The sequence below is a fragment of the Physeter macrocephalus genome, unplaced genomic scaffold (assembly GCF_002837175.3).
Source record: "Physeter macrocephalus isolate SW-GA unplaced genomic scaffold, ASM283717v5 random_296, whole genome shotgun sequence".
Classification (NCBI taxonomy): domain Eukaryota; kingdom Metazoa; phylum Chordata; class Mammalia; order Artiodactyla; family Physeteridae; genus Physeter; species Physeter macrocephalus.
The window spans coordinates 40,767-61,088 of NW_021145635.1; the positions used below are offsets into that span (position 1 = coordinate 40,767).

The following is a 20,322-nucleotide window of genomic DNA, read 5'->3' on the forward strand; positions in this document are numbered from 1 at the left end:
TGTTGGGGAGGCTGGATGCTCAAGGGGGCTGAGCGGCAGCGTGGCCCTCCCTTGCCCCTGCCCACTACCCAGATGCCCTACCTCACAGTGTTCCCGGTACAGGACCTGGAAGGCCTTGATGTCCCCAGGCCCGATGCCTTCAGGCAGCACTTTGCCCTGGAGGTCGAGCTCTGAGAAGTCAGGGAGGCTCCTCGAGGCATCTGGGGGCAGAGGAGACACCGTGAGCCCCTTCATCCCCCAGCTGCCTGCCCCCTCGAGCCTCATCCTGGGATCCTGCTAAGTTGGCACCACTTTGCTACCAAGCAGAAGTTCCCCCATGTGCAGTGGGGGCAAAGAGGTTCCGGGAGGGCAAGTGAACCATCTGCATCCTCTCCGGGGGCCACAGACCCTGCCCTGGGCCCACTCCAGAGTCCAGGGAGCCCTCACCCAGAAACTGCTGGTACTGCTGGACCTGGGCGCTGATGTCCGACAGCCCAGTGGCCTGCTGTGGCCCCACGGCCACACCGTTGGTCATGCCCTCCATCTTCTGGATGGGTTTGAGCCTGGAGAAGGGATAGGCAGGGGACTGGAGTGGAGATGGGCTGCCATGCCTTTCCCTGCCCGCCAGCACCGGGCCAGCCCGGCCCTCCTACCTCTGTTTTTGCGAGAAGGGTTGGCCCCGCATGGCCATGTGCTGCTGGTCCTCCATCAGCCGCAGCAGGGGTGAGCTGGCCTTGATGCGCAGGCCATAGTAGTGGTACTTGGAGTTGCCCCTGGGAGGGAGGCAGAGGATGAGGGCTGGGCTGGGGGTGGTCACCGATCGTCCACCGGGAGCTTCACATCACACCTGCCTCCTCTCTGCTAGGGGGCCGAACAGAGCCCAGGGGGTGAGACCCATATTTCCACAGAGCTGGGGGTGCTGGGCTGGGGAAGCCACAGGGACTATGGGTGCCAGGAGAGGCCCCCAACTGCAGACTGAGCTCTGTGAAGACAGGGCCAGAGTCAGGGGCAGGCACTTAGCAGGTATTTGCTGCCTGCTAGTCATAACAATTTGCCAGGCACCGTTCTGAGCACTTGGCATATTCGAATCCACGTGTTCCTCATCCCTACCCTATGGAGGGTACTCCTAGCATCCTAGATTGACAGCTGAGGAAACTGAGGCACAGAGACATGCAGTACTTTGCCCAAGGTTCTGCATGTACACATGCATGAATGCATGAATGAGGTGATGTCTAAGGCCTCAGCTGGGAGCTGGAACCAAGAGAAGAGCGGGGCTCAGCCTGGAGAGGTGTGGGGGATTGCAAAGGAGAGGCAGGGAAGAGCAGGTTCATGGGAGGGCTCCTTGCTCCTTCCTACATGAATTCACTGACTCATAGGCCCTGATTAAGCGCTGACTGTGTGTAGCCCCTGCACTCTCAAGGGACGTGCATTTCAGCATCGGGAGATGGATCAGAAGGGAGCAGTGACGTAAGAGGCATGTTGGACGGTGCTCAGTGCTAAAGAGAATAAAGTAAGCGGGGGTGGATGCCAAGGAGGTGAGGGAGGGCTGACGTTTTAGTTAAGGGGGTCAGGGGACGTTTGAGTCAGGAGGTGGGGAAAGGTACGTGAGGCAGAAGGCACAGCAGTGCAAAGGCGCTGAGGTAGGAGCATGCAAGTGTCAGAGGAGCTGTGAAGAGGTCAGTGGGGCTGGAGTGGAGTGAGTGAGGGGACAAGGGGAGCTAAGGACCTCGATAACTTAGGGTGAGGTTGGGCCTTGTGGCTGCTAGGGACTGTCAGGGGCAGGTGGCCCCACCTGGTGCCGAGACGCCGGGTGCGCAGGCCCATGAAGACAGAGCGGATGAGCTTGCCGAAGGAGGCGGCATTGACGGGCTCCAGCTTCTGCTCCTGGCAGTGCAGCAGGTAGTGGCAGTAGAGGGTGCTCCGAGGCAGGCTCACGCCCTCGGCTGTCTCATAGTTGTCCAGGAGCCACTGCACCTGGGGCCCGAGGAGGGATGGAAGAATGCTAAGAATTGCTTCCATTTCTCAAGTGCTCGTTGCTAAGTGCTCTCTGTATTTATTTCTGATTGTGATCTTGACAACCACACCAGAGAGGATGTCATATCACAATCACCCATGGGAACTAAATCCAGTGGAACGCTCTAGAACTGCACTGTCCAAATCAGTCACCACCAGCCACATAGAGCTGTTAAATTAATTTACACTGAATGGAAAAAGCCAATGTCAAAAGATCACGTAAAGTATGAGTCCATTCATAGAACATCGTCGAAATGACAGCATTAGAGAAATGGGGAACAGATTCGTGATCGCCGGGGGTTAGGGATGCTGGGAGGCAGGAGGGCAAGGGTGACTAAAAAGGGTTAGCAGGAGGGGTTTGTGGTGACGGAACAGTTCTGCGTTTTGATCGTGATAGTGGTTTCCCAAACCTACCCGTGTGATAAAAAGACACAGAAGTAGACACCCTCACATTGTACCAACGTCAGTTTCCTAGCTAGATACTGTACTACAGTTACGTAAAATGTAATTAGTGGGGTAACCTGGGTGAAGGGTCCATAGGGATCTCTGTACTATTTTGCAGCTTCTGTGACTATAACTCTTTCAAAATAGTTTTTTAAAAAAACAACTCAGTTCCTGGGACCTTGAAACTCACATTTCAAGTGCTCAATAGCCTCATGTGGCCAGAGGCCCCTGCACTAGGCAGATCAGAGAGAAAATATTTATCACTGGAGGATGTTCTATCGGACGGCACTGGTCTAGCGAAGCATGTTTTCAGGACCCACTAGGGAGTCATGAAATCAGTTATGTGGGTTATGACCAGCATTAAAGTATTAGACTTAGAAGCCAGGCTGCATGGGTGTATGAGGGAGGTCCTGTCTTCTGAGAAACCTTCTGTCTTGGTTATGGGGTCCACAATGGGTCGCCATGGGAGAGGGCGATAGTTAAAAATGAGGGGAAGGGACTTCCCTGGTGGTGCAGTGGTTAAGAATTTGCCTGCCAGTGGAGGCAACATGGGTTCTATCCCTGGTCCGGGAAGATCCCACATGCCGTGTAGCAGCTAAGCCCATGCGCCACAACTACTGAAGCCCGCCCTCCTAGAGCCCACGCTCCGCAATGAGAGAAGCCACCGCAATGAGAAGCCCGCGCGCCACAAAGAAGAGTAGCTCCCGCTCACTGCACCTAGAGAAAGCCCACGCACAGCAATGAAGACCCAACGTAGCCAAAAATAGATGAATGAATAAAAAATAAAAAAATAAAAAAAACGAGGAGACGCCATCGCTCCAGACGCCAAGCTCCAAGAGGACAGGGACAACCCACCTACAGTCACAGAGCTGGTGCGGGGCCCAGTCAGGATTAGGATCTAGGGCTGCTCCACAGAGCCACGCTAGGCAGAGGAAGGTTATCTCGCTGCCTTCGGGATGGACACAGAACCTCGCTCGGGGCAGCTCCTTGCATGGTGGTGCCTGCGTCTCCCTCCCCTTGCTATCTATCCGCCATCACCAGTTACTATCAGAGTAGATGACACTTCTTGGGTAATAGCTCCAAGAGCGTCATGCATATTAGCTGAGGCCCAGAAAGGCTGAGTAACTTGTCTGAGGCCACACAGCGAGGATTCAATCCCAGGCCATCTTCACCTGAGCACCCTGACACCAGGCTACCCAGGCTCCTGCTGACGGTGGCCAGCAACCACCATCCACCACCCACCACTCCCACCCAGGGTCCCCCTCCCACCCCCGCCTCCCCTGGGGCCTGGGTTGGCACTTACAGTGGCTGGTGAGGCACGGGTGGTGTGGGAGTAGGACTGGCTGGCACTGCCCAGCATGTAGCCGCCTTGGATCACGTAGGTGCCTGCTCCGCTGCCACTGCTGCTGCCACTGCCACCGCCACCGCCACCGCCTCCCCCGCCGCCACTGCCGCCGCTGCTGCTGTTGCTGGCCCCACTCCCACTGCTGGTGGAGCTGGCGACGACCTGGCTGCCGGACACGTACATGGGCACAGAGCCACTGCTGGCCACCGCCTGGGAGGTGGCAGGTGTGCTGACCTGGGCAGCCGTGCCCGCGGCCTCATAGTAGCTGGTGCCTGCCGTCTGCGTGTACAGTGGCGTCTCGGGGTAGGGGTAGGTGCTGGAGCGGCTGTGAAAGAAGTAGAGGGAGGGAGTCAGGGGACAAGAGCTGGGTGGCACGGGGGCATGACTGAGGGTGGCCCTGCAGCGGGGGGAGAAGGAGAGCAGGAAGCAACAGCCCCGTGCATCACCCCAGGTGCATGATGGGCAAATTTTCACTTAATCCTCAAAGCGGCCGCCTGACTTTGGGAGTCCCTACTTCCGATGGGAGGAAGTGGAACTGGAAGAGCTAAGTAACTTGCAATAGGCTACACACTTCAGTCAATCATAAAAAGAACTACTGAGGGAATTCCCTGGTGGTCCAGCGGTTAGGACTCACGCTCTCACTACCAGGGGCCCGGGTTCAATCCCCAGTCAGGGAACTAAAATCCCACAAACCACGCGGTGCAGCCGGAAAAAAAAAAAAAAAAGAACTATCGAGTGCCTGCTGTATGCTGGGCACTGTTCTAGGTACGCTGGACCCAACAGTGGATGAGAGAGAAAAGGTCCCCCACAGGGGAGTTAATGCCTTAGCGAGGGAGCCAGAGGAGAAGCCAAGCGCAAAGGTAAATTGAGGGCACTTCGGAAGGTGGTATGCACCAAGGGAAATGAGGCAGGAAGAGGGTGCTGGAGAAGCGGGGGCTCTACTTCTAAATCCAGCAGCCGTCACCCTGAGGGGCTGGTCAACAATGACTATCGGGGTACAGATGTGTTTCCCTTTGACCCAGAAACCCACCCCACCCCGGAGAGTTCTCCAGCTATCCCAGGATCTGCATCAGTTCACATGAGCTCAAGGCTGCAAATCGTAGCAAGAGAGTAGAAATGACTGGGGGTGGTCCATCTTTAGTGGGATGTCAAGTTAAGAGGTGATGGAATCCTACACAGGGGTGAGGGAGGAGGAAGAAGGTCTTGGGGTCCTGCCAAAGAACAAGCTCCAGAACACTCGGTTAGGGGAACAAAAGAGGCAGGGAAGGGTGCAGAGTGGGAAGAAGGGGGAGATTACATGGCATTTCGTATCTGTATCTGCCATCTGTGAGGGTGGTGGGCCCGCGGACTGGGGGCAGGCACTTCTCCAAACGTGGCTGGACACAGTTTTGATTTTTGAGCCGTCTCAATGTATTAGTGATTTAAAATCATAAGTTAAAGTTTTAGAATCCAGAAAGGGAGGGAGGCCCGTCAGGAGTGGGCTGACTCAGAAGGTGCTGAAGGATGCAGCGGAGGGAGTCTTGTGGGCCTCTGGGGGCAGCAAGGAGAGGGACTGGGGTGGGGGATGTGATCACTTGAGGTACGCAGCATTGCCCATCAGACACCAGGATGCAGCTCTTGATCACTGTGCCCTGGTTCGCATCAGTTCACGTCTACTGCACGAGTGACACCCAGAGTGCGTGACCTGAGCAGGGACTGGTAAGTGCCCATGCCCCCCGTGACAGGAGCCAAAACCAGCCCAGCACCCTACACGCAACACGTGCTCCCAGAAAACATTGCTTTGGTAACCGTTTGCTGAATGACTGAATAAATGAATGTGTGTATCTCTGGACACAAGCTGGACAGGGCCAGGGACGGAGGCCCAAGGGCTGTGGCTTTGGTTAGCGTGGGGATCTGGACCAGCAAAGGGCTGGGAACATGGTAATGACCCACTATGAGGGAGAGACAAGATACAGTGTCCTCAAAAACTTCACATTGGGCTTCCCTGGTGGCGCAGTGGTTGCGCGTCCGCCTGCCGATGCAGGGGAACCGGGTTCGCGCCCCGGTCTGGGAGGATCCCACATGCCACATGGTAATGACCCACTATGAGGGAGAGACAAGATACAGTGTCCACAAAAACTTCACATAGCAGAAGAATCTGATGGCAACAATGGACTCCGTGTGATCAAACACATAATCACAGAAGGAAGAATTGAACCAGAAGCAAAAGACAGACCAGGACTTCCCTGGTGGCGCAGTGGTTAAGAATCTGCCTGCCAATGCAGGGGACATGGGTTCGAGCCCTGGTCTAGGAAGATCCCACATGCCGCGGAGCAACTAAGCCCTTGCGCCACAGCTACTGAGCCTGCGCTCTAGAGCCTGCGAGCCACAACTACTGAGCCTGCGTGCCACAACTACTGAAGCCCGTGCGCCTAGAGTCCATGCTCTGCAACAAGAGAAGCCACCGCAATAAGCCCGTGCACCACAATGAGGAATAGGCCCCGCTCACCGCAACTAGAGAAAGCCCGCGCGCAGCAACGAAGACCCAACGCAGCCAAAAAATAAATAAATAAATAATTTTATTTTTAAAAAACAAAAAAAAAAAGAAGAAGCAAAAGACAGACCAGGAGAGGCAGAAGAGCCCCTGGGGGCCCTCGGGAGCCCGGCTCCTCTTTGGAATGTCCTCTGTGGTCCCTGCCAGCTCTGGTCAACTGCACAGATAAGAGAGACTGGCAGCACTGGAAATAAATCAACAGAACTATGAGGTAGCTGGATGCTGTAGACCACGACTCAGGTGCCAGGGTCACCCCCTTGGGGGCCAGCCACAGCACCAGGCCCCAGAGACCAAGTCATTCCATGAGCTAATCCACCCCCAGTGTCATGCCCACAAGAACAGGTGGCAGGGACACAAGAAAAAAATCAGGCAAATGCGAAAAAAGCCAAATGAAGCTTCCAAAAACTGAAACAACAACTAGAGAGACTATAAGCCCTAGAATTATTACCACGGAGAAGGGGAGCGCGCAGCAACGAAGACCCAACGCAGCCAAAAAATAAATAAATAAATAATTTTATTTTTAAAAAACAAAAAAAAAAAGAAGAAGCAAAAGACAGACCAGGAGAGGCAGAAGAGCCCCTGGGGGCCCTCGGGAGCCCGGCTCCTCTTTGGAATGTCCTCTGTGGTCCCTGCCAGCTCTGGTCAACTGCACAGATAAGAGAGACTGGCAGCACTGGAAATAAATCAACAGAACTATGAGGTAGCTGGATGCTGTAGACCACGACTCAGGTGCCAGGGTCACACCCTTTGGGGTCAGCCACAGCATCAGGACCCAGAGACCAAGTCATTCCATGAGCTAATCCACCCCCAGTGTCATGCCCACAAGAACAGGTGGCAGGGACACAAGAAAAAAATCAGGCAAATGCGAAAAAAGCCAAATGAAGCTTCCAAAAACTGAAACAACAACTAGAGAGACTATAAGCCCTAGAATTATTACCACGGAGAAGGGGAGATCCTTCTCCATGGTAATATATGTGGAGTATCCCCAGCAAGGAGCCAGAGCCGGGGTTAAGGCAGGCCTGGGGCTGACATCTGCCTGATGTGGCACGTGTTGATGCTGAGCTGTGTGCAGCACCAGTGAGTGGAAGTCACCTACGTGTTGGCTGGGTGGGGACTGGCTATGTCATTCATGCTGCAGCTGTATGGTGGAGTATCACAGAGCGGTTAAAGAGGGGGAGTGGGACCCACATGGTCGAAGAGCTTCGAGCTACATGGCAGGGGAAGAGATAGGAGACAGAACACACTGCCTCTATTTCTGAACAAAGAAAGGGGATAATTTCTATTCTCAGAGTATCTCTGGGAGGAAACAAAGAAATGGGCCACAGCATCCCCTCTGGGGCAGGGTTGGGGGTCAAGAGTGAAGGAAACTTTTTTTTCACAGTTTAACATTCCCTATTCCTTAGAAATTTTTATCTTGTAAAATTAAAAAAAATTTTTTTTTCCATTTTTCTTTTCTGTTTTTTTGCATAGAACCAGACCAACCTGATTCCAAAGCTCTTATGCTTTGCTGGGATGCCTTTCCCAACTTGCCAGGGTCCCCTCAGCTTTACCGCCACTTGAGGTCTTGAAGGCTGGCTGGTCCGCTGGGGGCTGGGGCCTCAAGTCCCAGGGGGTCCTGAGCAGACCCATGCCCCTCCTCCTGTCCCTTCCCCCAGTCCCCTCCCCACTCACATGGCGCTGGCCGTGTAGCTGGCATCACTGCCCTCCACATACTGCACTTGGCTGGAGTACACATGTGGGACTGGCACCTGCTGGAGCTGCTGCACCTGGCACAGGAGGAAGGGTACACAGAGGGTCAGGGGTGGGCCAGCTCCTTGCCTCTGCTTCTAAAAGTCTGGCAGCTCCCCAGTTGGAAGGCTGCACTTCTGGGCTCTCTGAATACCCTGGACGGGGCCAGGGCTGGGAATCAGGCACAGCTGTGTCAGGAGAAGCCAGGACTCCCTGCTTGGGCTGGGGACAGTAAAGGTAGGGCCTGAGGTGTGCAGAGGGGACCCCAGACAGGGTCCTACTGTGGGCGTGAAAGTTGAAACCCAGGGGCAGAGCCAAGTCCTGGTACAAGGCTGTCACTAAAGCCGGAGCCTGGAACTACAGACATGGCTTCAGGGTTGGAGCCTGCATCAGGGACGGACCCCTGTCTACAGGGGCGGGGCCTAGAAACCTTGAACCGGATGCTAGGGGCGGAGCCGGGGCCAGGGGTGGGGCCCCGTTTGTGGGCCAGAATCTGGAACTACTGACAAAGTCTTAGGGGCGGGGCCTGAGTTCCCCACCCCATCCCCCACCCCAGTTTGTAGTGGCAGAGCCTGGGACCTGGAGCCCGATTTAGGGGGGATCAGAGGCGGGTCCCCAGACTGGCTGGGTGGAGGTGGGGTCTACAGGGCCTGCGGGGCCGGGCGCGGGCCGGGGCCGGCGGATCCCGCCCCCGCCCGCCCCTTGCACCCCGCCCATGCGTCCGCCACCTACTTTGAGGGCCGTGGCGGCCGTGCCGAACACTAGCACTTGGGGGACTCTCTGGATCCTGACCCTCTGGTCGGGGCTGGCTCGGGCCGGGAGACCGGCTAGTGGCTCGAGGACCACTTTCTGCTGCGGCAGGAGCAGGTGCGGGGGCAGCACGCCCACCAGCTCCACCCACTGCTCGGCGCCCGGCTCGTAATGGGGCGGCGGCGGCTCGGGGCTGCCTAGCTGCGGGGCCTCCCCGCTGTACGCTGGCGGTTCCGGGGCCAGCACGCCCGGCCGGGGCCCAGGCGTGGGCGGCCGGGGCGGCGGCTCCGGTGGCGGCGTAGGCCGGGGCTCTTGCTGCTCTGCCTTCCTAGCGGGAAACTGACTGCCTGAGCTCTGGAGGACAAACAGAGACACTGGGGGGTCACCGGGGGCGGCCGCGGGTGGGGCTCCAGGCCTCCACCGCCCACGAGGCTGCTGAGCTCACTCAGCAACCCGACCAGAAGATCCCCACCCCGTGTGAGGGAAGGGAGAACCGAGATCTCTCTCAGCAAAACCTGGGCCTTAAACTGCCAGGTGCCCGGAAAGAGTAAGGCTCCAGGACCGGGTCCGCAGCCTACGGCCAGAGGTGGAGCCCAGGATGGGGCTGGGGTTCTGAAGGCTCCAGCTGCCTCCCCACCTACCCACCCACATCCCCCCAGAGGAGCTGCACTCCCTCCCTGCGGCCTGAGGGGCCTGCACCCCTCCCCAGTTCAGCCCAGGCCTGGCCCCAGTTTGCCCAGAGGTAGGTGGGGGAGACACACACCTCTTGAGCCACGTGGACCGGCTGGAGCCCTTGCACTGTGAGCTGCTGCACGGGGCCAGCTTTGGGCACTTGTGGAGTGGCCTGGACCACAGACCTCTGGGGAAGGAAAGGCAAGTCAGACTATGGTAACGATGGCGATGATGGCTGCCCACCTGCCCCTAAACACCACCCCCTGCCCACGTGAACTCATGTAAGCCTCACAGCAGCCCCCTAAGGAAGGACGCCACCTTCCTCCAGCTTTTCACTGCTGGCCCTGCACCAAGTGCCTTCCAGGTTCATTACCAGGTTGCCTCTGGGCACCATGTTACAGGTGTGGAACCCAGGCTCAACAAGGTGAGGCTGATGGGAAGTAGCACTGAGTTGAACTTGGGACTGACTGAGGGGTTCCCTGCTCTCTACCCCCACTCCCTACATGGGTTATCCTGCACGCCCATGATACTGGCTGTCCTTACTTCCATGCTAAGGAGGGGATACCGGCATTACCCTCAGGGCACAGAGTGAGGGACAGAGGCTGGGAGGCGGGAAGCTGCTGAGTGATGGGGCCGGGACTTGAACCCAGGCCTGGGGGTTCAGAGGGGCTGTGGTGCCAGGCAGGAGAATATCTATGAATCCTTCAGGATGGGGTTTCTGCTTTCCTCCAGGGAAAGGGTCTATGGCTTTCATCTGGTTCTCCGAGGGACTGGGAACCTCCCAACCTGAGTGGTAACGACCAGACGGCAGACAGCCCTTGCCTCTTAACCTGCTCTGGCCGCCGTGGCTGGCAGCTCAGAGTGAGGCCTCCTCCAGAAGACTGGGCATGGTTTTGGAGGCTGAGGCCTCTCCCTGAGCCCCTTAGGGGCGAGCCAGGACTTGGCCTTGGGGTTTCCTCCAGGCAAATGGGCCCAGGGAGGCCAAGGCTGTTTCTCGAAGCTGTTTCCAGTGCCTGTTCAGCGTTAGGTGCTTTCCACGAGGGTGCGCTTCATCCTCACGGCGGCCCCAACCACCCTGCCCCCAGGCCCTCGGGGAGAAGCCGTTATTTAGGTGAGAACGCGGAGTCTGGAGAGAAGCAGAGGTGCTTGCCAAAGGCCTAGGTGGCAGGCTGGGGCTGGACCCCCATCTGCTTGTCTTGTCTCTCACAGGCCTTCCCCACTGCAACTCCCACTGACAACTGAAGGAGGATGCAAAGGCCGCCTGGCCAGCACCCTCGCCCCTGCCACTGCCCGCCTTTGCCTGGCACCTCTTGGGTGACGGGGACACTCTGCTGGACGCCGTGGACTTGCAGCTGCTGAGGCACCGTGCCCGTGGGGGCCCCAGCCGTCTTGCTGGAGGAGCTATTGGCCTGCACTGGCGACCGCTGCAATGGAAGGAGACACGGTGTGTGTGTGGAGCAGCCGGGGCCCGACAAAACCCTGCTCGAAAGGGCTGTCCAGAGAGCTATTAGGGGAGGGCAGCAGCCAGAGGGGACGTATCCAACCACCTAAGCTGGTAACCATCCTTTGCATCCAAATGCCTGGTCCCCACCACAGCCCCAGTCATCCTAGATGCAAGGCTCAGGGTTCAGACCCATCTTCCCCAGCAAAGAGGGCTGGGACTCTAGCCTCAGCTCATGGGCCACCTGCTGCCTCCATCATCAGATGGGCTGCAGCCCTGAAGTGAGAAAGGATAGGTGAGGGCACCCCTACTTTCCAGATGAGTTGCTGACGCACAGATGGGAAGGGACGTGTGCGGGGCCACATAGTTGTGAGTGGTGGCACCAGGCGCTGACCCCAGGTGGGCTGGCTGCAGAGCCCGATAGCTCTGGGCCGTGCTGTGTCACAGTGGGTATCATTAACTGTTTTACACATTTCTATCTGTGGGCTCAGTAGGCTCTGAGGGCCTGCCCAGAGTCCCCAGGACTGAATGGCTGAGCCAGGGATCTGACCTTGAGCTCCAGCTGCTGACACCCATGCTCCCGGCCACCCACGGCTCGCCTGCCTCCACACCCTCAATGGTGTTCAGGGGTCCCTGGATTCCACCCTGTGGTCGGAGGAGGAACCTCTACCCACCCTGTCAAGGGAAGAGGGGCCCACTTTGCCTCTTGGGATGCAGTGCCCTGAGCTGGAGCTTCAAGGCCCATCTCGACCCAGGGGAGAAGCTGCCTCCTCCTCCTGGAGCCGGGCTCAGCTCAGAGCCAGCAGGGCTAGGATCTGGCGGCCAAGCCACCCCAGCCAGGGTCAACGAGGACTTGGGAGGAGTGAGTCCTGACTCTGGGGAGAGGGGTGGGGAGGGTGGCCAAAGGGGCCGCCACCTACCTCAGGAGGTGAGTGCACCTGCTGCGTGCCATGCACCGTCAGGGAGACCTGGCCGCTCTTGCCGCCCGGGACTGTGCTCTGCACCACCAGACGCTGTGTGGGGAGAGCCTGGAGCCAGAAGGGAGAAGGACCACAGTTCACCGACAACAGCCTGTGTGTTTTTAATGAGCACCCGTGCCATGCCAGGCGCCGTTCTAGCGCTGCATGCCTGCTAGCTCACAGAATCACCCTGACGAGTCCTGATGCTGCAGTCGTTCCCCTACTTCACAGGGGTTTAGGACAGTGAAAGTACTTGCCCGAGATCCTGGAGCCCGTGTGCAGCAGAGCTGGAGTTTGTGTCCAGGGAGCCTGGCTCCACAGGGCACATGAAATGCGCTCTCACCCTTGAAACCTGACAGGACTTTGTCCCGGTCCACGCTGGACGCCGGCACCCGGTGTGTAGCCTTCCAGGCGACAGACCACCATGCACTCACGCCCCTGTGCTGGCTATGGGTTCTTGGTTCCTAACCGGCTTTGGCTTCTCTGCTTTGGGACACTGGGGCTGGACCCACCAGCCACGTTCCTTACTGTCAATCCTCAGGTCTCTCTGTTAAGATGACTCCTGCAGCTCTTCCTTCCCCAATGGGCCCTGACTGACACGGCCTCACCGGCTGGAGGCAGCAGGTAAGGCAGCCCCTGGATAGGCCCCATAGCCCCGATGCTGGTGAGGGTAGATAAGAGCAGGCCACAGGGGTGGGTTCTGCACCCTGGGGAGGCTCTGAGGGTGGGGGCTGGATGCGGGGCGCTTACCTGCTGGGGCACCGGGATGTTGGTGAGCTGGAGGGGTGACACGTGGCCTGGCTTGGACTGCACACTCGTCTGGACCAGCAGCCGCTGCGGGGGAAGGAGGAAGGACCTGAGCCGCGCTGGCTTCCCCAGGGAGGCCAGGCCCGCCCGGGGCGGGGAGGGGGGAGATTTGTTGGGGCAGCAGCAGTGAACATCTTGATAAGAAAAGATGAGCAGATGGTTCAGGCAGCAGGACCGGGGGGAAGCAAGGTACCCACGGCCACAGCCTCGCTGCCCACCTCAGGTGCCCTCTCTACACACCCCTGGGAGAGGGGTGTGTGTCCTACCTGCTGGGTGCCCTGCACCTGCTGCACCACCTGAGTGGGGACTCCGGTCTGGCCGGCCGTGGATCCCGGGCTGGCCTCTGACACAGTCTCGCTGGCCCGCATGGCACCTTCTGTAGGGAAAGGTCACCAGGTCAGCTCTGCCTGCTGCCACTGCCCCCACCCTGAGCCTGAGCCCGCTGGGATGCGACGATGCAGCCTGAAGGCAGCTCTGGATGGGGCTAGGCTCTCCAAGAATCCCGCCTGGCCCCTGGTCAGCCCCAACACTGCCCATTGGGGTGGGCTGGGGGCCCCAAGGGCCTATAATCCCTAACACCCAGAAGCAGCCTCCCTCCTCACCCCTACCCTCACTGTCCCAAAGTCAGACCAGAAGCGGTGACTGAGAAGCCATGATGCAGCGCAGGCTCAAGGGGTGGACCCCCCTGCCCAACAGGCAGGACTGTGGACCGTGACTGACCCCCCCCCGCCCCCCCGGGTCCCACAGCCTTGCAAGGTGGCGTCGGGGCCACCTTCCTTGAAATGACCCCTGGCTTCCCAGGGGTGGAAGCTGGTCAGAGAAGTCGCCCCAGAAGGTCTCACGGGCCTGCGGCCAAACACCCCCTCCCTCTCCACCGTCCCTGCTTCCCAGTCCTCACTGGGGTGGGCGGGGGGGTGGGCAGAGGGCTTGGAGGTGGGCAGGCGGGTACTCACGCTGACAGGCAGCCAAGAAGAGGCAATCAGAGAACATGGTGCCCACCTGCCCCACCGCCCCGTCTGTCCCGGGGAGCCTGCCCAGCACTCCTCGCCCACCTCTTCGGGAACAGCAGGCTGTGCGGGCGGCTTTATACCTGCGACCTTGGGGAGCTAATCCCCCCAGTGGATGCAGAGTTCCTGGCTGTCCTCTTGGGATAAACACACTTCCCTCCCAGCGGGCAGAGCCTGAGTGGGGCCTTCGCGGGGCTGGGGCCACTCCGTGGGGTCAGGAGGGAGGCTGGTACCCAGAGATGCTATCAGGAAGGCACGGGTCGAGTTTCATGCACATCTCGCTAAGTAATTAACAGGGGAGCTGGGGAGGAGGGAGGGGCGTGGAGCACGAGTGTCCCTGAGAGGCACTGGTTGGGAGACCCTCACCCCAGCTGGGACACAATCCACCCCACCCCCTCTGTGTCGCCTGGTTGCTCCCAGCAGTTTCAGTTGTGGGGTAGGGCTGGGGGCACACATGCGCCTGCCCTTCCTCCAATGTGCTGCCAGAAGGAGACAAGGTCCCAGTCCCATCCCCTGGGAGCCCTCTGGTGGGACTGGAGGGCGGTGGGCAAGGAATAATAAAAGTAACTATAGCACTTCCGGTGCCCCAGGCACTGCAGTAGGGTCTTCCTGGGCAGCTGGAAATGGAAAGAACTTTTATTACTTCTGTTTTTAGAGAGGGCAACAGAGACCGGAAGAGAGGAAGTAACTTGTCCGAGGTCGCCCAGCCGGGAACTGGCAGACCAGAACACAGGCTCGTGTCTGTGCCCACATGAATGTCACACAATGTGTGGAACCCAGAGTCAAGGGTCAGGCCCAGGCTGAGGGCCCAAAGGCAGTGGTATGCAGACTCAGGCATGTGGGTACCGGAGGACAGTGAGCCAGGGGCCTATGGGGACACCACAAGGTCCAGAGCGTCCCTTTGGGGCTCAGCCTCCAAAGCGGGGAGCTGGGCCTCAGCTGCTGTGGGGAGACATGGAGAAGGGCCTGGCCGGGACAGAAAGGTCACCCTAGGTAGAAGCAATGACCTCAGGGGCCAAGTCTGGGGCAGAGCATATGCATGTATATATGCTGGGTATGGGGGAGCGGTAGCCAGATGTGGGGCGGACAGTGGAACCGCAGGCCTGCTTGGCCAGCTGCCTCTGCAACCAATTCCAGGGGGCACCGATTCCTATGTTTTGCTGGAATTGTCCCTCGCATCTATTGTACTTAGGCTTCTCTGAATGGTAAAAGAGGAGGCCCTCACTGAGCTGGTCCACTGGGAGGAACCTGAGAAAGCCCCAAGTCATGTGAGGGGCCCGGCACACCTGGGTGTCCATGAGGCACAGGAAGCCAGGCACAGCCCAAGGGATAGTGCCTGACAGAGGCGGCCCGTGGCAGGTTTAGCCTGGCTCAGGGTGGGCAGCGACTGGGGGGCTGGCCCCAGCCACCTCCTAGACCCCGGTGCTCTGATGAAAATGCCAAGGCTGATCCTTAAGCAGGACCCTGAGCAGTTGGAGGCCTGGGGACTTGCTGAGATCAAGCATCTGCCTGGGACAGGGAAGCCCTGGGAACCAGTGTTGCCCATCTCCTGCCTCTGGGGTAGCCCTCAAGGCCAGAATCCCCATCTTTGCCAGGCCAGGAGGGCATGCCGGGCAGGTAAGGTTCCAGAGTCTACTCTTTGGACAAGGGGCTTCCTATGTGTGAGCCCCTGTCTGCCTGTAGCCAGGGCAGGCTCCCTACCGTTGTGTCTGGCCCTGGCTCTGTGTGTGTGTGGTGTGTGTGGTGTGTGTGGTGTGTGTGGTGTGTGGTGTGTGTGTGTGTGTGTGTGTGTGTGTGTGGGCTCCCTACCATTGTGTCTAGCCCTGGCTCTGTGTGTGTGGTCTGTGTGTGTGTGTGTGTGTGTGTGTGAGCGCGTGTGCGCGCATAGGGGGTCACTGAGTCTGCGAGCATCTGCATCTGTCTGCAAACTCCATTCTGGGCATGTGCACCAGACCAGAGAGGGCCCCGCTGTCTCAAGTCTCCAGTCAGGAAGCGGCAGCTGATTTCCTGTTCCTCAATCTGATGAGTGTCTCTTCCTCTCTGGGCCTCGCGCTTCCTCACTGAGACCTACTCATGCCTCAAATGTCACGAGCTACTTAGGGGAAGACGGAGGGAAACCTGAGAGGCTCGACTCCAAGCTGGGTCCCAGTTCACCACGGACAACAGATGGGGCAGTCATGGCCCTCTCCCTCCCGATCCTTTGCTCCCCTCCTGCCGATGATTTCAGCCAAAGGTTCTTTGGGGGCCTGTGGACGCCTGCTGCCCCCAGCGTCCTGAGTCCCTTGTCTGCCTTGACCTCGGTTTCCCCATCTATGCTTGGGGACACTGACAAACACCCTCCATGTCCCTCTCCTGGACACAAGTCTTGTTGGACTCCCAAGGACTCCAAGTCAGAAGCAGGAAAGAGAGGCTGGACATGGTCCCTCCTTCAGCCCAGCCCTATCCCCTTCCACAGGCTCACTTTCACTTTCCTAGGGACAGCTGGCGGGACCCACAATGCCCTCCTTCCACCCGGGTTTTGGGTGAGAGTCCGGTTGCCTCTGAGGACAGGGATTTATGGGTCTAGAGGATTGTTCCTAAGCCGGGAAATTTGAGCTTCCTTCCCATCACCTCCAAAGCCACCTTAGGGCAGAGCCCGCAAGGATTGGGTTAGCTGAGCTGCATCTGGTGCTGCTCCTGGCTGGCTTCCAGCCTAGGCTCCAGGTCTGGGTCCAGGGCCCCTTCCTGCCTCCTCCCTGCCACTCCCTGGGTCCCGGCTCAGCTCAGATTGCTTCTGGCTCTGGAGGAACCCCAGGCACCTTGCTGCAGCCTTTGCTGGTGTCAGTTACACCCCCACCTCCACCCCTAGGACTGGCTCACGTGGCCCAAAGGCCACCCTTAGATAAAAGGGACACTAAAACTGGAGAGGGTCATGGAGGAACCCGAGGAAATCACGGCAAGGGGATGGGGGAGGGGTGAACGGAGCAGCACAAGTTCAGTGACAGGGCGCAACCCAACCTCCTCTTAGAACAAATCAAGGAAGCATTGCCCAGTAAGCCTTCCGGGGACAGGCCTGCTCCTGGCAGAACTGGGAGCAGAAGGGAAATGAAATTCCCCAGGACCACTGTGAAAGACGATTAAGCCACTGCCTGACCAAAGAAGGGAAGCTAAGATTCACGCCAACAGCCATTCACGCCAACACTGCAACCCGTCCACACTGAGTGCCCCACAGCAAGAAGGGGGGACCAGGGGAGGAGCGAAACAAAGGCTTTGACCTGTAAGCACCCGGGACTCCCTGGGGGAGCGCTGGGAGGAGCTGGAGAAGACAAGGGGAAGAGAGGACGTAGGCTGGGACTTGGGGTGTTCTGGGGTCTGGAGATGTGCATCCATTCCAGACCCTTGTTCTGGGGACCCTGGACACCTGAAGCAGCAAAAGCAAGCACTCAGGAGGTTCAGGGCCAATAAGATGCCCTGTAGGCTACGAAAAGTCCTCCAGCAGTGACAGACAAGCCCTCCTACCTGCTCTTGGCTGCCCACGGGCTGATGGGGTATGAGGGCTGAGCTGGGTCAGGCCAGCATTCACGAGGGCTGAACCACCAGAAGGTCTGGGATGGGAATGCTCCCGGCAGAGGACCACGTGATTACAAAGGCCCAGAGACCATCTAAGCCTGGAAGGTTTGAGGAGCCACAGGAAGACCAGTGGGGCTGAAGCAGGTATGCTAGGGGGCAGGTTAGTACCAGGTAGGGCTGGGGGGCCAGCAGGCCTTGAAGGCCAGAGTCAGGAGGTTGGACACTTGTCAGGGGCACAGGGAGTGTGGAGCTTTTTAAGCCCCTTCCTGTGAGCCACAGGGGGCCAGATCTCCTAGGGCCAAGAAAGGCCAGGCCAAGGTTTCTCAGAGAGGGCCCCCAGGGCCACCTGCCTTGGAATAATCTGGGCTGAGCTGGGACATGATAGAACCTAATCAACAGCTGGCAAGAGGCTCCCTCTGGTTGCTGTGAGAGGAGGACTGTGAAGGGTATGAGCAGAGGCTGGACCAGGGTAGGGGGCCGTGGAGGTGGGAGAAGTGGTGGGTTCTGGCTGCATTTAGGAGGTGGAGCCAAGAGATCTTGCTTGCTCAAGGGTGGGTAAGACAGGGGACTTCCTTGGCGGTCCAGTGGTTAAGACCCTGCACTCCCACTGCAGGGGCAAGTGTTCGATCCCTGGTCAGGGAACTAAGATCCCACATGCCGCACGGTGCGGCCAGAAAAAAAAAAAAGGATGGGTAAGACAGGAATCAAGGCTGACCCAGACCTGGGGGTGATATTTACTCGGACAAGGAAGTCTCAATGGAGGCCAGATTTGAAGAAGGAAAAAAAATCCAGACTTCTATTTGGCCATGCTGGTTTGAGAGGCCCCTTTGATGGCTCACAGGTAGCTAGGGCTCAGGGCTGAGGCCCAGGATGCAGACCTCAATGTGGCACTGTCAGCATAAGAGGTGGCATCGCAAGCTGAGACACTGGACAAGGCCACCATGAAGGGAGAATCACTGGAGCAGAGAGGAGGCCTCAGGCCTGATGAGGTCATTGCTGACAGTCAGGGAGATGAGGAGGAAGGAGGGAGGTGGGCAGAGACCAGGGCAGGAGGGCATCTCTGGGAGGAGGGGGACCAGTGTGTGAGGCACTGCCCAGAGGCCAAGAAGAGAAGAACAGAGAGTGACCAGGGGATTGAGAAGACAGGGCCATGGGTGACCCTGACTAGGACTGTGGGGAGGGAAGGTGCAAGTGGCTGAGGTGAGGGAGAAGAGACTAAGGAAGGGAGGATGAATCCTTTGAGGAATTCTAACTTAAAGGGAAGAGAATTGGGCAGCAGCTGAAGGGGGTGCAGGGCCTGGGGGGCCCGGTTAAAATGGGAGCTGTTGCATCTTTTCAAGCAGGTGGAAAAGATCAGCAAGTCTTGGAGGGGGCAGCCTGGAACAGGCAGGGGGCCGATTCACCCTTCCAGAAGCCGGAAAGCAGAGCTGGTGGGTGCAGATGGACCCCGGGTGCTGGGAGGCTGGCTGGGTGGGAGAAGGGGTCCTTCTTGTCATGTGATGATGCCTTGCCCCCAGTGAGGTCAGTAGCAGGGTCAGGGATCAAGAGCACAGAGTGAGAGGGAGGTGACAGAGGTGAGAGATGCGGGAGTGGGTTTCTCGGACAGTGAGGGGTATGCTGGCTAGGAAATGTAGCAGGATCCCTGTGCAGCAGCAAGAACCCCCTGGAGATCTGTGGCCCGGTGACCCTGGCCACGTCCTTGGCCTGGCCTCACTCTGCACTCAACCGACTCTCGCGTGCCATCCCTCCACACCAGTCTGTGTGTTAAAGAGGCACGGTCCTGAGCCCCTGCGTGCCCCACCCCCTGGCCCTCCCTGGGGACCCCGACACAGCCAGGAGCCTCCAGGATGCTGTTGGGGCCCAGCTGCTTCTGTCCTGGTCCTATGGGGCCATGTCAACTGCCACAAATTTTGACTCTTTATCGTCCTGTGGTCCTAAACGCAGTCTTGACCTGCTCCTTCTGCAGCCTCCCAGGATGCCCTTAGGATCCCCACCACTTCCTTTTCCACTCTGGGAGGACCAGGGCCAGCCTCAACATGAGGTTTCGCTGTATCCTCCCCTCCACACAGAGCACATCAGAAACCACTAATGACGCTGAGCCCTGTTCGGGGCTCCCACTCTCCCTTAGGGGAGAGACTGCCGTGACCCTGTGCTCCCACTTCTAGAATAAGCGGGCATGGGGAAGATGCTCTAGGCAGGAACCGTGGGTGCCATGACCCAAGCTTCCTGGTCATTTGCTCCACAGCCTCAAGGGGCGGCCACAGTGACAAACAGGAGCCCTTGGCCACATCACATGCTCGTGAACTCGCCCAGCCAAGAGCCCCACCTGGCCTGAGTCTTGCCAAAAATGAAATGGGAGGGGAGGGGAAGTGGTCCCTCCAGGCCTCCCAGCGGACCTCCCTGAACTGCCACAGGGAGCACCTCACACGCAGCCCCTGAGCGCTCGAAGCTGTTATGATCCCTTTACGGATGATGGCTGTGTGCTCACCCTCCATCTCCAGCAGGCGTTTGCAAATTTACTCCACTGCCCAGTCCTTTCTTCAAGTGACACCTTACTTGAGGATAGAGGCAGAAACAGCTCTAAGAGCTGCCCCGGTGGGGAGGAGTTTGGGGGCACAGAGACCTCCCTGCTTGGTCTGACTACTCCTTTCCCAGAGGTGCCCCCCAGATCCCACCTGGGAACCCCAGAGAGTTTAAAAGCTGCCCTCCTGGTAACAGGCATAATAAATGACAATGGGAGGGCGCCAGGGTGCCCCCACATCCAGGATGCTAGGCTCCCCAAAACTCCCTTTGGGGTTGTTCACTGAGTGCCCTGGCTCTGAGCACGTGTCCACTTACCGGAGACGGTGACCACGATGTACTGCTGGGACGCCGGGGATGGGGCGGGTGTGCCGGCTGGCTGCGAGGGCGTGGGGGTGGCCGGGAGCTCTGTCACGTACTGCTTCTGGCCGCCCGGTGGCTGTGCCTGAGGCTGCGGACTCTGCAGCTCGGTGACATACTGGGGCTGGGGGGTGGCGGTGGCGGCGGGGGGCTGGGGGGGCTGGGGTGCTGCTGAGGGTGGTGGTGGCGGTGGCTGGGGCTGGGCCTGGGGAGGG

General features: G+C 58.7%; 1 protein-coding gene across 3 annotated transcripts in view; it reads right to left on the bottom strand.

Annotated features, from left to right (window-relative positions):
- RFX1 (regulatory factor X1) overlaps window positions 1–20,322 on the bottom strand; it is a 32,149-nt gene that overhangs the window by 4,781 nt on the left and 7,046 nt on the right. The window contains exons 3-14 of one of the 3 annotated variants that reach the window (XM_024134355.2): window positions 20,066–20,312; window positions 12,938–13,047; window positions 12,615–12,698; window positions 11,826–11,933; window positions 10,772–10,888; window positions 9,556–9,651; window positions 7,986–8,080; window positions 3,740–4,106; window positions 1,772–1,953; window positions 633–752; window positions 427–542; window positions 82–200 (exon numbers count right to left, since the gene is read on the bottom strand). In XM_024134355.2, coding sequence (XP_023990123.2) covers window positions 82–200; window positions 427–542; window positions 633–752; window positions 1,772–1,953; window positions 3,740–4,106; window positions 7,986–8,080; window positions 9,556–9,651; window positions 10,772–10,888; window positions 11,826–11,933; window positions 12,615–12,698; window positions 12,938–13,047; window positions 20,066–20,312 — 1,761 coding nt within the window. Of the gene's footprint in view, window positions 1–81; window positions 201–426; window positions 543–632; window positions 753–1,771; window positions 1,954–3,739; window positions 4,107–7,985; window positions 8,081–8,774; window positions 8,978–9,555; window positions 9,652–10,771; window positions 10,889–11,825; window positions 11,934–12,614; window positions 12,699–12,937; window positions 13,048–20,065; window positions 20,313–20,322 lie in introns of those variants that run through there. The other 2 variants (XM_055082907.1, XM_055082908.1) reach the window with 2 other exon arrangements.